This window comes from Hipposideros armiger, unplaced genomic scaffold (genome assembly GCF_001890085.2).
Source record: "Hipposideros armiger isolate ML-2016 unplaced genomic scaffold, ASM189008v1 scaffold_480, whole genome shotgun sequence".
In the NCBI taxonomy this organism is placed as follows: domain Eukaryota; kingdom Metazoa; phylum Chordata; class Mammalia; order Chiroptera; family Hipposideridae; genus Hipposideros; species Hipposideros armiger.
The window spans coordinates 449948-465785 of NW_017731830.1; the positions used below are offsets into that span (position 1 = coordinate 449948).

Consider the following 15838-nt stretch of genomic DNA (forward strand, 5'->3'; position numbering starts at 1 on the left):
TAGACACATTCTCTTTCTTCTGGGTGAAGAGAGTCAGAAGTAATTAAATGAACGGCCGTGAACGTAAATACTCCTTCAGAGGGTTTATTCCATTACAGGATATGTTCTCTTTGTGATGATTCTGTCACAGGATATGTTGTAAGTCCAATCAAGAGCTGCTTTTTAATAGAAAAAGGAATTAATTGAGCCATCTGCCTTTTCTAAATCCTCCAAGGTGGTTTAGCAAGCCAGACTTGAGACCCTCAAAATAGGGATAGGAAGACAGTAGCTTTTAAAGAATGGACTGCTTTGCACGGTTCTTTTTCCAGTGAAAGACACCTACCGCAAATAAAGGTGTGACTCGGCTCTGCTGCTTGGTGAACAGGACTGGACTTTAATGCTCTGACAATTCCCACTTCTTCACAGTCAGGATAATCCGGGTGGAGGCCAAAGCTTAAACCAATGGTATATGTGTAAAAATAAATGTAAAAAAGCAGGGCTTTCTGGACTTGGCACCCGAGCTCCTGGGGACGGTTCCCAGCATCAGGTCCTCGTTTGCAGAGGGAGCCTGAGGGCCAGCTCAGTCAGGTGACCCATATCTGGTTGTTTGCTTCGCTTCTTGATGTATTCCAGGGTTTTCACCTAGGAGGAAAAAGAATGAGCCATCTCTTTCTGGTCTGTAATTCTCTATCCTTGGAACCCAAGGCTGTAATAAATCAGCCATACCGTGATCTTGTTAGCAGAGAACAAACAAGTAAAGTCTTTTGAAGGATAAGGGGAGAAGAAACAAGCAAAGTCTTTAAAACGTCTTAGATTACAAATTGCCTTTAAAATCAAATTTGGACGTGACCAGGCATGAATCATCTTTTAATATGTGTGGTTTCTACGCAGAGGGAATCAACTTTTAATACTATACTTTGTAGCACAAAGAAGTGACCCTGGAAAACTCGTGGGCCTGGCCCTTTTCTGGAAGCGGCATTAGATGGCCTGGCCCCATGCTGTGCTGACTGCAGCTGTGACTGGCCAGGAGGCTTGCATTGCTTGTCATGACCCCCATGTTTCTGGGGCTTGGTGCAGGGCCCTCGAAGTGTCTTACCATGGTCCTGGAGTCCGCGCAGCCATGCCTCTGGGCCAGATGCCACAGGTTGACCGAGAGCTGATTGAGCCTGTTGTTACGCAGATCCCCATGGGCCAAGATGCTGTTAAAGAAGGAAAGGCCCAACAGACTCTGGCGCTTTAGGGCCTGAAACAGAAAAAAGAGGGTTCTGTCGGGCACTGGGGCTCAGGCCCGGCCCACTGTTGACGTGGGCCTGGGTTCAAATGCCAGCCCCACCATGCATCTTTGGGAGCGCAAGCTGCTCACCCTCCTGAGTGCCAGCTTCTTCATCTGTAGGACAGTGAGCTAATGGCTCAGAGGGTACGTGAGAATCGAATGAGATGACGTAGGTAAAGCCCCTTGGCTTTGGAAACAAAGGAGTAGAACTGTTAGTCTTTGTAGATGACACCATACAACAGGTCAAGATTCCACCAAGAAACTATTAGAACTAATAGATGAATTCAGTAATGTAGCAGGATACAAAATTTACTTCAAAAAGAATAAAATACCTAAAAATAAATTTAACCAAGGAGGTGAAAGATCTGTACTTGGAAAACTATAAGATATTGAGAAGGAAATTGAAGATGCAAACAAATGAAAGCATACACTGTGCTCGTGGACAGAAAGAATTAACATCGTTAAAATGTCCACATTACCCAAAGCAATCTGCAGATTCAATGCAATCCCTATCAAAATACCAATGGGATTCTTCACAGAACTAAAGTAATCCTAAAATTTATATGGAACCACAAAAGACCCCGAAGAGCCACAGCAATTTTGAGAAAGAAGAACAAAGTTGGAGGTATCACCCTACCTTGGTATCTAATGATACTACAAGGCCATACTAATCAAAACAGCATGGTATTGGCATAAAAACAAGACACATAGATCAATGGAACAGAATACAGTCTAGAAATAAACCCACGCCTATATGGTCAATCTATGACAAAGGAGGCAAGACTATACAAAGAGGTAAAGACAGTCTCTTCAATAAATGGTTCTGGGGAAACTGGACAGATATATGCAAAAAAAGGAAAGAAACCAGACCAATTTCTCACACCATATACAAAAATAAACTCAACATGGATTAAAGGCTTAAGACCCAAAACCATAAAACTAGGAGAAAACATAGGCAGTAAACTCTCTGACACTGCTCTTAGTAATATTTTTTATGATAATATATCCTCAGGCAAGGGAAACAAAAATAATAAACAAATGGGACTACATCAAACTAAAAGGTTTTTGCACAGCAAGAGAAATCACCACCAGAACGAAAAGACATCCTACTGAATGGATGAAGATAGTCTCCAATGATACATCCAATAAGAGGTTAATATCCAAAATTTATAAAGAACTCCTACAACTCAATGCCAAAAAAAACAAATAATCCAATTAAAAATGGGCAGAGGATCTGAAAAGACATTTCTCCAAAGAGGACATATAAATGGCCAGTAGACGTATGAAAAGATGTTCAATGACACTAATCATCAGAGAAATGTAAGTTAAACCCACAATGAGATATCACCTTATTCCTGTCAGAATGGTCATCATCAATAAGTCAACAAACAAGTGTGGGCGAGGATGTAGAGAAAAGGGAACCCTTGTGCACTGCTGATGGGATTGGAAATTGGTGCAGCCCCTATGGAAAACAGTATGGAGGCGCCTCAAAAAATTAAAAATACAACTACCACATGACCCAGCAACCCAACCCACTTCTGGGTATTTAACCAAAGGCATGGAAAACACTAATTTTAAAAAATGTACCCCTATGTTCACTGCATTATTTACAATAGCTAAGATATGGAAGCAACCCAAGTATCCATCAATAGATGATTGGATAAGGAAGAGGTGGTGCATAGATACAATGGAGTATCGCTCTGCCATAAAAAAGAATGAAATCTTGCCATTTGCGACAACGTGGATGAACCTGAAAGGTATTATGCTAAGTGAAATAAGCCAAATACAGACAAACAAATACCATATGATTTCACTTATGTCGAATCTATAAAACAAATGAACAAACAAACTCACAGATACAGAGAACAAATTGATGGTTGCCAGATGGGAGCGGAGTTGGGGGAATGGGGTGATAAAGTTAAAGGGATTAAGAAGTACAAATTGATAGTTACAAAATAGTCACAGATATGGAAAGGACAGCATAGGGAATATAGTCAATAATGTAATAACTGTATGGTGTCTGATGTGTACTAGACTTATTGGGGGTGATCACGTCATAAGTTATATAAATGTCCAATCACTATGTTGTATACCTGAAACTAATGTATGTCAGCTCTAATTGGAAAATAAATTAATTAAAAAATATAATCTTTTAGTGTGGAAAGAAACACCACAATAAACTGCCAAGGAGCAGCTTCGAACACAGTTGGGTGAGGGTGGCTGAGTGACAAGAGACTCAGGCCCCCTAAACTGAGCCTGCCTCGGCAACGGCAACGGCCTGGACCAGGCGACAGTCACAGACGCAGCGGAGCTGACTGCACAGCATCTCCATCAAGGAGTGGGGCCATGCTGTGTGAGTCTGAGCCATGGCAGGGAGAGGAGGTGGCACTTACGGGGCACAGACTCAGTGAGAGGCTGGCACTGTCGGCTCTGGTCCCAGTCCTGCCCCACCGGGATCCTGGGCAGAGATCACCATGCAGTAGGTGCCAGCCCACTCTGCTCACCTTTTAAACCGGACGTCTGATGCCTGGAGACCATGCGGGCCCCATTTTCTGCTTGGGTCTAGAGGACCAATCCCAAAAAAATTCTATTGCAAATCCACCTATAGGGTATCCCCTGAGAGAGGCCCTTCAACTACACTGCACCGAAGGAGAGATCTTTTTCAAGTCCAGCAAGACAATATCTGAGTATTTTTCCATTCCGTATCTTCTCAGAAAGAATTTTACCCTAAACAGCCCAATTCACAAGAGAAGGCTGGCTCCTTCTCACAGATTTGAAGGACAGTTCTGGGGGCAGGGCTGCTACCAGGGCCGAGACACTCAGGACCAACATCAGCACTGGGGCCTCGCCACCGAGTAGAGAGAAATCTGACCCGTTCTTCCCGAGCACAGACTAGAGGATTCCACGCGAGGCCCCTGCCACGCCGTGTCACCTGTGAGTTTCAGAGCGCGTGGCTACAGTGAAGGGCGACACAGTCCATTTTAGTGCGGCTCACCCGTGTTTTTCTACTAAATGCTCTTATGGACCGACATTTTCAGTGAACGTCCCTGATGCTGCAGATGGCCACTTGGGATGAGACTCAGCCTGGCACATCAGTGGAGACAGGTATTTTCAAACCACGTGGCAAGTGTTTCTTGGGTACAACTTGTCAGACACACAGCGCTGCTCTGCGAGGTCTCTGGGCAAGAAGCTGGAGCCAGAGCCGATGGTTTGAAGCCTCAGGGAAGGGCACTAAGAATTTCTCAAGCAGCGGGACAGAGGGGGATCTAATTAGTGGATCAAATCCAGGCTGAAGGGAAGGGCCTCCCGTGTCCTGCAGGGTAGAACGTCCTGAAAACAAACTACACAAAGACAGAAACGCTGGGTCTAACCCTGACGGAGAGTTTGCATGTGTTTGAAAAAGACCTTTCAGTTGGGAGGTGGGGCGCCTCTTCTAATACTCATGGTTTGATAAACCAGTTCATGAAGAAGTTGGGGTTCTGTGCCGCTCCTTCCGCTGACAGCCAAGTGCCCTCATGCATGAAGGACCCCAGCGGGGTCCCCAAGGTCAGGGGGACACACCCACATATCCTCCCTAGAGAGGGCACCATAAGACACTCGGGGGCCAGGGCAGCTGAACTTTTCCCCTGCCCTTTGGCCTGCTAACCCTGAGGCTGGACCTTCGGGCAGTGCCCATGACCTTGGCAGAGGCCGCCAGGGGATGGAGTCCAGAGAAAAATGCCATTCTCTAGCACCTCCCTGAATAACCCGGGGAGAATGGGACCCAGGCACACATATACGTCATACGTGTGTATACACACATATACAACATTCCTGCGGTTTTTGGTAGGGTGCGGACGGGGTTTAGGGCAGCGGTGGTATTTTCTGCAGTTCTGGAAATGAGTAAGAATTAAACCTCAAATCCAGCTTGATCTGTCTTTGTCTTCAAAGGGTTTGGTGGGGTGGGGGCGTAGGAGCAGAACCTAGGAACGGGCGGAGGGCTCAGCGAGGACGGGGAGGCCGCTGGGAACCGAGCAGGCTGAAATCTGTCTGGGGTTTAGGAAAGGGAATGAGGGGTGGGCGGTGAGGGAAAACAGGACCTGTCAGGATGCGATCAGGAACAAGCCGTCAGGGGAATATAGAAATCAAACTGCTCCAAGCTCCAAACAGACAGCTCGGAGCGGTGACAAGCAAGGCCAGAATGAAGCCAGGCGACACCAGGGAACCCCCAGGAAGGTCGCAGAGAAAAGGAGACTGCCCACCTCTCCCACGGCGACAAGACAACAGGAACCCACCTTAACACACTGTGAACCACCAACCATCTCCGCCAGCCTGGCACGGGGCCACTGGGTCCAGCTGTCGCCCACATGTTTGCATGAAGCTGCAGAACATGGTATGGTCGACATAACTGGGGGGAGACCAGGTACAATCAGGTCTCTGAACGACGGGGATACATTCTGAGAACTATGTCGTCAGGCGGTTTCATTGTTGTCGTATGAACATCATGGGGTCACATACACAAAGCTACAAGGTGGGGCCTTCCACATGCCTGGGCTCGATGACATGGCCTATTGCTCCTGGGCTACAAACCTGGACAGCACGTTATGGAGGCAGTTGTCACACAGTGGTGAGCCTATCTGAACATAGAAAAGGTACCTAAAAACACGGTATACGGTGGTTTCATACGACAGGCAACGCAGTAGGTTTGTTTGCACCAGCATCACCACAAAACACGTGAGTGATGTCTTGTGCTGTGATGTGATGATGGCTGCGGTGTCACTAGGAGATCCGAGTTTTTCATCTGCATTATAGTCTTAGGAGCCCGGGGATGCCGGAGATGGCCGGGGCACTGGGGAGGCACACTGCAGACAGAAAGCAGGGGCCAGGGCCGCACAGCACTCGACAAACTGTCTGCACGAGAACACACCCCTCACTCCAGAAAGAACCAACGTCCAACCACCCTGGGAACGCATGCGTTCGGAGCCAGCAGCGGGCGTGGGGGCCGGCAGAGGGCACCTACCTCATCCTTGGCCAGGGTCTTCAGGTGCTCCAGGATCTGCGCCATCACCGTCTCGCACAGCTTGTTGTTTTCAGCCAGAAACTTGGAGTCTCCCCCATACAGGCTGTCATTGGAGTCGACTGATGGAAGAAACCAGAGCTGTGAGACGTTCCCCGGGCCGTCCTGGCTGGGGAGAGGCAGCCGCGTGGCAGCAAGTCGATGTACAGCACATGGAAACAGCCAAAGTTTCCCACTGGGCTTGGGGGCCTTTGGGATCACAGAGAAAAGCCCTGGGTTTCTGGACAGTCAGAGCTAGAGACCAGGGTGTGGACAGTCATGTCCCCTCTGGCCCACGGGTGGAGGGGACAACCAGAATCACAGTGACCATCAGAGCGGCCGCCAAGCCTGACCACTGGACGAAGTGCTGTCCACACATTACTGCAAGTCCTCAGAACCAGCACAAAGAGACGATAGTAACGTCTCCCTCTGACAAATGGGGAAACTGAGGCTAGGAGGTGGTCCCAGCTAGGATTCAAACCCAGGAAGTCCCATTCCAAAGCCTAAACTGCCAATCACTGCACCTCACTGCCTGCCTGGTCACCCCTCTTCAGACGGACCGTAAAGTTCTCTCTGCTAGTGAACTTGAATCCCTGACCACGTCTCTTGCCATTGAAAAACCCCCACTCTGCCTGGGCACCTCCTGTGACAACCACTGCCTAGAGTACGCCCAGTAAGGACTGCCTGAGCTGAACTCTTTTCCTCCTTCCTATCAGCTGACCTGCACACAGAGCATGACCTACTCTGGGTAAGGGGAGAGAGACCACACGTGCGCTGCTCTGCACTTGACACACTCGCAGCTATTTTCCTATCGGCATATACAGATCTGCTGTTCTGTTTCACGGCCGAGCAGCGTCCCATTGTACGACAGACCATAGTGCATTTAATCAGTCCCTGCTGGGGACTCTTCAGGTGTTTCCTCTGTTGCGGGAGGGAGTGCTGGACCGGGCTGTTGCCAGATCCACAGAGACACCACAGCCCTGATTAGAGTCCGTTCTTTCCCTCCATGTCTATGTGAACTCACTCCCTTTTCTCTCCAGATCCCTTTTAAAAGCTGCTTTCATCCCAGCACCCAAGCGCCGACTTGTCCGTGGTGGAGCACCGTCATTTCAACCTGGGGTGAACAAGCAAAGCTCTGAGAGGCCAATCAGGGGAGAACCCACAGGCCCACAGAGAAACCCCTGGAGCACCCACGGCGCTAAGGGACCGAGAAGAGGGAAAGGGTCCTTGCTGCTTCTGATCTGACGGGCCACTGTCCCAGCTGTGGTGACATCTGATGAACCAGAGGCCATGACGGTGCCTCAGGAGGGTGTGGTCTGGGGACATCTGTAGTACAATAGGTTCAGTTTGGCTTATCTGCAGGAATATAATTTGCTGTGCATTTCTTGGCCCAGCTTGTTACTTTGAAAAATGTCAAGGCTACAGAAGAGTAGGAAACACAGTCCCCTGGATGCCTACCTCTCCCCTAGGACCACCAGTTGACAGCCGTTTTGCTACGTCTGTGTGTGCTCTCTTAGCCGCTCCCTCGACCACACACACACACAGCACCTACTGGGTGGGGCCTGCTGTGCGCCAGGCTCTGGGCTGGGTGTGGGGACCCAGAGGGGACCAAGGCCGACTGGTCCAAGGCCGACCGGTCCAGCCCTCCCAGCACTCACAGTCTGTCAGGAGAGGCAGACGAGCAAACAGGCAGGCTCAGTAGCGTGTGCCGAATGTCAGGAGGGGGGTACAGGGGTTACAGTGTCCTCACATCGAGACACGGGATGAAATTCTGGGATTAGAAAGATCCAGGCTGAGCCTGGCAGGGTGAATTCACCAGAGAAAACGACAAAAATTGGGGAAATGAGTGTGCCTCGTAACCCTCGGTGGTGACGGAGGGAGGAAACGGTGAATTAAGAGAATTAGAGAAAGTGGTCAGGCCGGAGTGTAGGGGGAGCCTGAGTCAGACGTGGTGCTCAGGACGGGAGAGATGGTATCCCCAGTCAACAGCCACTAAAAATAGCCCACAACCTCTGCATCTGTCTGGCCCTGGGGTCACACCCCCGAATGCTTCAAGGGCCTGGCAGGTGGCATGGGGCGGTGAAGGGACTCCTCCGGCTTCACAGTGGCATCCTGGGCACCCTCTTCCCATTGCAGATACTCTGTCTGTATATTAAATAAACACTCGGCATCCAGCAATATTCCTCCTTCCACATCAAACACATGTGCATGTAAGCAGTGGAGTTCTCGCTCCAGGCAATTCCAGAACCGTCTCTATTTATTAGTCCGGGAAGAGAGCAGCCAAGGCATCCTTCGTAAATGCAAGAAATATTTGACCCGAGTTTTTCAGAAGTCCTGACCCATGTCATCACTGTCTAAAAGGCCGCCCAGAGTGGGAACAGGGTGGGAAAATGGAACCCCAGCCCCTGCAAAGCCGCCTGCAGCCCCCGGACTCTCTCCTGCTAAGACAACTGTCCGGTCACAAGTGTGCATCCAAAGTAAACGCAGCTGGGCCAAGGAGGAGGAAAAGGAAACCCATCTTTCCGTCCTCACCACCAGAAAACTAGAGTCCCGCCTACGGAACACAAACAGCCACGTTCCCTCAGCGGCACTCCTGCCCCTACAGCCTGCCCTAGGGGGGAGGTGTAGGCAGAGGAGGAACAGGAGAGAGGACGGGGCTTGCTCCTGACAGGGCCGTGGGTTTAGACCCCCTTCCACGTCAGTGTCTGGTTGTCAACATGCCCTTCACAAAAGAGGAAATAAGGATGCCAGCAGGGGTGACCGGTTAGCTCAATTGGTTAGAGCGTGGTGTTGATAACACCAAGGTTGCCGGTTCGATCCCTGCATGGGCCACTGTGAGCTGCGCCCTCCATAAAAGAGTCAACCATGCCATTGTAGCATGAAAGCAATGTGTAACCAGTGACCATGGCTGCTCCCCATTTAAAAAAATTAAAAAACAATGCCAACAAGTTCAGGAAAACTCATTAGCTCCATCTCATTAGCCATCAGGGAAATGCAAATTATGCTCATTAGAACAGCCAAAATGAAAAAGGCTGAGCACACCAAGAGAACCAATGGAAACCCTCACTCATGCCCAGTGGGAGTGGCAACTGGTGTAACCATGTCGGAAAAGTAATGCAATACCTACCAAAGCTGAACTAAGCAAATCCTGTGAGCCAGCAATTCCGCCCCTGGGTGTGCGTACCCAACATAAATGCACACCAAGTGACATGTTCAGGACCAGCCATAGCAGCACTATTCATCCCAGCCGGAAACGGAACTGGAAACATGCAAATGGTCGTCCATAAGGGAATGACTGAATCCTGGTGTGTCCACACAATGGAATACTATACAGCAGTGCAAAAGGGTGACTACAGCTACACACGACACTGCAGAAGAATCACAGACAGAATACTGAGGGAAAGAAGCCAGACACCGAACAATGCTCGCTAAATGCGTCCATTTACATCAAAGCCAGGAACTGATCTGTAACACGAGCAGTCGGAGAGCAGTGCTGATTGGAAGGGAGCCTGTGGGGGACTTCTGGGGAATCAGCGCTGTTCAATTTCTTGATCTGGGTGGTAGTCACCTGGGTGTGTTCACTTTGGGAAAATGCACTGAGCTTCACAGTTTGTTATACATGTACACTGTATGTTATACTGAACTAAAACGTCGTTTTGTCATCAAGGATGCAGCCTGATGTATATCCCACAGGTCTGGATCTGAATTGCACTTCCATTACTAACTGGCCCTCAGCCCTTGAGACCACATGGTTTGCAAACCACGTTGTCCTGAGACTCCCCCTTGGTGGCATGTAAAGTGGAGACACGGATGCCCGTCCTATCGCAGTGCTATGAGGATTAAAGGAGAAAGAGGCCCCTGGAGTCTGGTGCAGTGCCTGGCACACAGGAGGAACTCAGGTAGTGTGAGCCGTCATCACCTGCATTAACCGGCCTAAGTTACATCTTTACCATCAGCCTCCAGATCTCAGCTAGAGAAAACCTCCGAGAGTTAAGGCAGAAGGCCATCCCTCACCACTGCAAATTTGTCCCATGGAACTTGCAAAAGTAGAGACACTTGCTTAAACCCTAAAGTAAACAACTACTGGCCGAAGCACTTTTAAACAATAGGGCCATTTTTTTGGAAACCAAAGCTTGGAGCTGAGGGTCTGATGAGCAGGAGGACGCATAGGCTCAGCGCACAGAGGTCTGGAGTGGGGACTGTCCCATGTTACACCCAGGGCAGGAGGAGGATGCGTGCAAACTCGGGGCAGCACATTCAAAGTGGCTGATAGCACACGGACCAGGGCCAACTCCTTCCTCCCGAGCAGCTGAGCTAGGGGCTTGCTGAGCCTCAGCGTCACTTGAAGTAACGAGAAAAACACCCAGAGTGGGGACCCGCCTGAGACTGAGGTTAGGAACAGGCCTGGGATGAAGCTCACGCTCATGTGTACATAACCATTGTTCTAGGTAATTCTGCAGCTCACCAAAGACAACACCTATCTAAAAGAGGGCTTCTCCGAGCTCATCTGACGCTTGTGAAAGATGCAGAGTCTCAGGCCTCTTCCTGGGGAGTCTAAGTCAGAAGGGCAGGTGGGGCTCAGGAATCGGTATTTTAAGAGTTGCCCCGGGGAATTCTTACCCTGGGCAAATGTAGTGAGATCCTGGGCTAGTTCACGGTGGGTGACACAAGGTGGGTTCAATAAGGGATTGAACACACGTCACTTGACGTAGATGAAATTCAAGCACAGTGGTCTGTCTGGCGGGAGGGGCCCGCCTACCTTTGTCTACGTGGTAGAGGTAGGTCTCCTGACTCATGGCAGACAGGAGGTGCAGGACGCAGGTGTAGATGCGGATTTTGTCATCACTGTTGTCCTCCCAGGTGTAGTCCTGGATCACATTGAGAAGCTCTCGAACAAGAAACAGGACCCCGTGTTCAGGGTGATCCTAGTGGAGAACCAAAAAAGGATAAACAATCCTAGATATGAAGCAAGAGGTAAAAAAAGAAAAAGAAAAATCAAGACAGAAACCCAGGTCCCACCCTTTAGCAGCTGTGGAGAAAGTAAAGTGCCAGCGATGGTTAAACAATACTGAGAAAAATGTTAAAAACGTCGCCAACCCACGCATCCACATGCTCCAGCCTGCGGAGATGAGCTTTGAGAGCTTCCCCTTTTGGGTCCGAGGAATGAGAAAGCAAAGTGTCCTGTCAGCTTAATGGCCTGTTTCCAGAACTCCAACCCTGTTCTCATGTGCACAGCAGTCAAAAGCCCCAATCCTCCAACTCCAAAAGCGAGTTGCTGGGCTCGTAGCAGATGAATGGCGGACGCCACCTACTTCAGGTAACCTCCCCGAATGATCACTGTCGCTATGGGGCACCGACCTTAAAAACAGCCTCGCTCGTCAGGGCGTTTAACAGCATCAACACCTACATTGAGGGCTCTCTCCAGAGAGGAACATCCCGAGGCAGTCAGAGCGCGCATAAGGGTGTTTCTCAGATGCTGAACTGAACGGAAAAAGTGATGGGTGCAAAAAAGTCTGCAGCTTCAATTCAGTTCCAAAGAGGCATGCTGGGTTCTGTGGCTCTCCTGTTTCACGCTCTCCAGAGACTTCTCCCATGGGGAGTACATGTCCAGCTCCTGCTGTCACCTCCCTGCCCGGGCTGGTCACCGTGCCCCTCACTCTAGCCACACCTTTCCAGCTCCTGGGACCAGCTGGACCACTCAGGGTCCTGCCAGGACACACAGGGCATCTCAAAGGGTTAAATTTAGATGAGCATGGACAAATGAAGGATGACTTATAAAGATGCGCGCAGGGTGAAGGGAACTAGTGAGGAAAAGGGGAGGCACCCAGCCCCTGGCAACAGCAGGAAGCCGTTACCACCCTCGGGCTGAAGGCACACGGGGAGTCACGTTAGTGGAACCTGCAGATGGAGGAGGCCACCTGGCAGGAGCGGTGGCCTGGGGTGCAGGAACAAAGCCATTGCCGAACCATGGCCCAGCGAGCATGGTGGATATACCCCAACCTCACTCTCCTGCCCTCCCACCTGCTGCCGGGACCTCCCTCTGGCTGAGTTGAAGCCAGAAGGAAGAAGCCCAGGTGAGGCAGCCTCCAGAGGCCAGGCTCCCATACAGGTCAGACGCAAGGGCAGAGGATGCTACAGGGGGGCAGCTCGTGCCAAGGGCGTTCTGGCCTCCAGCCTACTGTTCCCTCCGCTGGAGGTTTTAATCTGCAAGACATTCTCAAAGGCAGATGGCTCCTTGGAGCCTAGATCTCAGCATACATGTTACATCAACAGTGAGGCCTTCCCTGGTCACCCAGAGCCCCCGCCCCGCCCGAGTCTCTCTCTATCCCAAATCATCCCGTCGTGTTTCCGAGCCGTTCTCACCATCCGAAGCGATGGTGTTCATTCCTTCAATGAAGTGCCCAGTAACGTGTCTTGGTTTAGCTGTTTCTCTCTCTCACCCAGGCCTGGAACCTCCAGGACATGGGCACCTTACTGACGTGTCTGCCAGCAGCACACTGCCAGGACTGCCGGGGACACACTGAAGGGTGCCCCGTCCCTGGTCCTAGAACAGTGCTGGGTACATGGTAGGCACTCGGTAAATACTGTTGAATGGGTCACATTTCTTGAGTGCCTTCTACACTCCCTGAGTACCAGGAACGGAAGTAGCTATAAAAACAGCAACCGTAGCTAACATGTATGGTAACTATCATAGCTGCTGAAGCTTTTCTACGTTCCAGGAATATACCATTATGACGCCCCCCCCCCCCATTTCACAGACGGGAGCTGGGCCAGAGACGGTATGTGGTCCAGGGCCACCATGATGATGTCTGTGGGAACTGGGGCTTGAGCCCTGGCAGCCTGGCGCCAGAGCCAACACTGCCTCAATCTACACGGCCCCTGTACAGATGAACTAGGCGCGCCTCTGCCCATGGAGCCAGCTAAAGGGATGGCATACACGGCGTCAGCTATTCTGAAAGCGGCCCGGAGACGGACAAGTGCTGGAACCGCGGTGGTGGGCGCAAGCAGGTGGCAAACCCAGTGGGTGCATTACAGCGTAACAAACACTTCCAGCGGGTGAGCATGGCGGGGGAGGGGGAGATGTGGTTTGTACAGCTGTCAACATCCATGGAACTGCTGTTCTGTCAGCAAGAGGACACGTGATGTCCCAAAGCCTGGGGGCCTCAGACGGACGGCATCACAAGTGCCCACTGCCTACAGGGCCCATCTCAGCTGGCAGCTCACTGCTGCCTTTCTTGGCTGACAGCTGTTTCTATATTGTTCTGCTGTGTGGATGTTCGACAATACCTTTTATTTCAGGGTCTGCCTTGGAAGGAGACAACAACCTGAATGAATGTTCCAGTAACTGAATTTCAACACAAACTGCCGTGACTACTGCGGGAGACCGTTTGACACACCTTCAAAAGGTGGAAGGAAGGAGGGGAGCCAAGATGAGACGGTCTGCAGGCAAGCCATGTCTGTGAGCTTCTGCTCATAACCCAAGAGACGAGACGTTATCTCCAACCTTCTGTGCGAGGAAAATCTTTCCACATCACAGTCACGCTTCCATGGCTGTCACATATTTTTTTAATTGTACTTGGATGGCTCAGTGCCAGCAACTGAAGGCAAACACAGATTTAAAAAAAAAAAAGGTCCTGGATTCAGTTGGCAATTCAAGTGGGAAAGGTCCTCCTGGTGTCCCTGCCAAGGCTGCCTCTGACAAGCGAGCAAATGCAAACGAGACCCAAGGGGCTGCTGGAAGGGACTCGGGCCTCCCTCCCAGATGGACAGACAGGCCCTGGCTCCGCCATTTGCAGCATCAGCACAAGTCCTTCTACTAAACAGATGTCACGACTCGGGAGAAGAGGCAATACCCTAGAGATGCCGAGCTTCCCAGGAGAGCTAAGATGAGAGGCAGAGGAGACAGCGCTGAGCCAGGCATCCTGGCTTTGAGTTCTGTCGCAGCCACTTACTAGCTGGTGACCCTGGGTGAGTCAGTTCCCCTCTCTGTGCCAGGGTCTGCTTCTGCGAAATGAGGATGATAACAGGCTTGCCGGGGGTGAGTATTTGAGAACTGCTGGCGGGCTCACTGCAAGAGGCATGTTAAGTGTGGGTTAAATAAACAATAAAGTCCTTCGAGCAGGAGCCAGAATGTGGGGGGCGGGGGCGGGGCTGGGAGGAAGCTCAGGAAAGGATGGGGGACACGGCTGCTCATCAGCTGTGACCCGGGCAAGCAGCACGGCCTCTGCAGCTCTAGGCTTCCTGAAGGGAAAAAGGCGCAACGACCCCCACCTTGCAGGGCTGGGGGGAGGGTTCCTAGAGAGGAATACTGGCAAATGGCACAGTCGAAAATCCGCATGTAATTTCTGATTCCCCAAAACCTAACTCCAGTCCCCCGGCATCCTTGGGGGATGGGTTCCAAGACCCCCCCCACGGACACAAAGACCCAAGGTCCCTTAAATAAAACAGCATAGAATGATGGATACAGTTGGTCCTTTGCGTCCGCGGTTCCCAGCGGCGGATCAGAAACACAGTTTGGATCTGGGGTTGGCTGAATCCGCAGATGTGAAACCCAGGGATATGGGGCCGACTGTGTATTTAATGAAAAACATCCGCGTATAAATGGACTCTAGAAGTTCAAACTCATGTTGTTCGAGGGCCAGCTGTAGCCAGAAGTCACGACCTGTGGCTGTTCTTCACCTCATTATTGTTAGTAAACCCCACCCGGCAAAAGCCCCAGCACTGACACCAGGAACAAGAAAATCTGTTGAACCCAGGGGGCATTCCCAAGGATGTCCAGGGGCCAGGTAGGAAACAGAAATAGGTTTAATGCGTCCAGAGGCACCCAGGGGAACTGGAGAAAGTGTGCAAGCCCCCCGCTACCCTCCAGGGGGCAACTGCTCCCCAACTGAGGCCAGTTGGCCAGATGGGGAACATGGACCCACATGGTAGGACCTGATTTTTTCAAGAGGAACAGAAAATCTGGGTTTTTCTGTGATCTACCAATTTTTAAATATGGGTAATTCATTCCAAATGTTTTCCGTGATTATGTGGCCAGCAAGCATGTCTGCGGGCTGGATTCTGCCCACTGGTCATCAGTTTGTGGCCTCAGGGACAGAGCTGGTTCACAAACCGCTTCCATGACTCTCACTGCCATCAGCCTCACAGCAGCCCTGCCAGGTGGGCACTGTGATGACAGTTTAGGAAGGTGACAACTAGGGGTCGTCAGCCTGAGGCTCTGAGGGGTTACAAAAGCTTCCCAAGGCCATAAGGCTCCCGAGTCACTGGGTTAGGACCAAACGCAGGTTTCTGATGCCAAGCACAAGGCTTTTCATCAGGGCTCCGATGATTTTTCACCTAAAGAAAACACAATATACAGGAGGAAATGCATCCCAGGTAATCAATGAACAATGACACTGATCGGCTTCCTCTTTAGAAACCCTGATTCCTTTTGTCCCCTCACTTGACAAATAGCTAGATTATCCAGAAAGGAGAGAGGGAGATGTGAAAACACAAGTCAAGCGTCGAGCCCGGGCCCCTGACCATCCCCTCCTCTCTCTGGACACCTTGAG

At 50.8% G+C, this 15838-nt stretch overlaps 1 protein-coding gene across 1 annotated transcript in view; it reads right to left on the minus strand.

The window, feature by feature from the left end:
- Window positions 1-64: 64 nt before the first annotated feature.
- Window positions 65-15838, minus strand: part of VPS35L (VPS35 endosomal protein sorting factor like) — a 103581-nt gene continuing 87807 nt past the window's right edge. The window contains exons 27-30 of the mRNA XM_019666883.1: window positions 11047-11212; window positions 6252-6370; window positions 1076-1222; window positions 65-621 (exon numbers count right to left, since the gene is read on the minus strand). Coding sequence (XP_019522428.1) covers window positions 523-621; window positions 1076-1222; window positions 6252-6370; window positions 11047-11212 — 531 coding nt within the window. The 3' untranslated portion in view covers window positions 65-522. The remainder of the gene's footprint in view (window positions 622-1075; window positions 1223-6251; window positions 6371-11046; window positions 11213-15838) is intronic.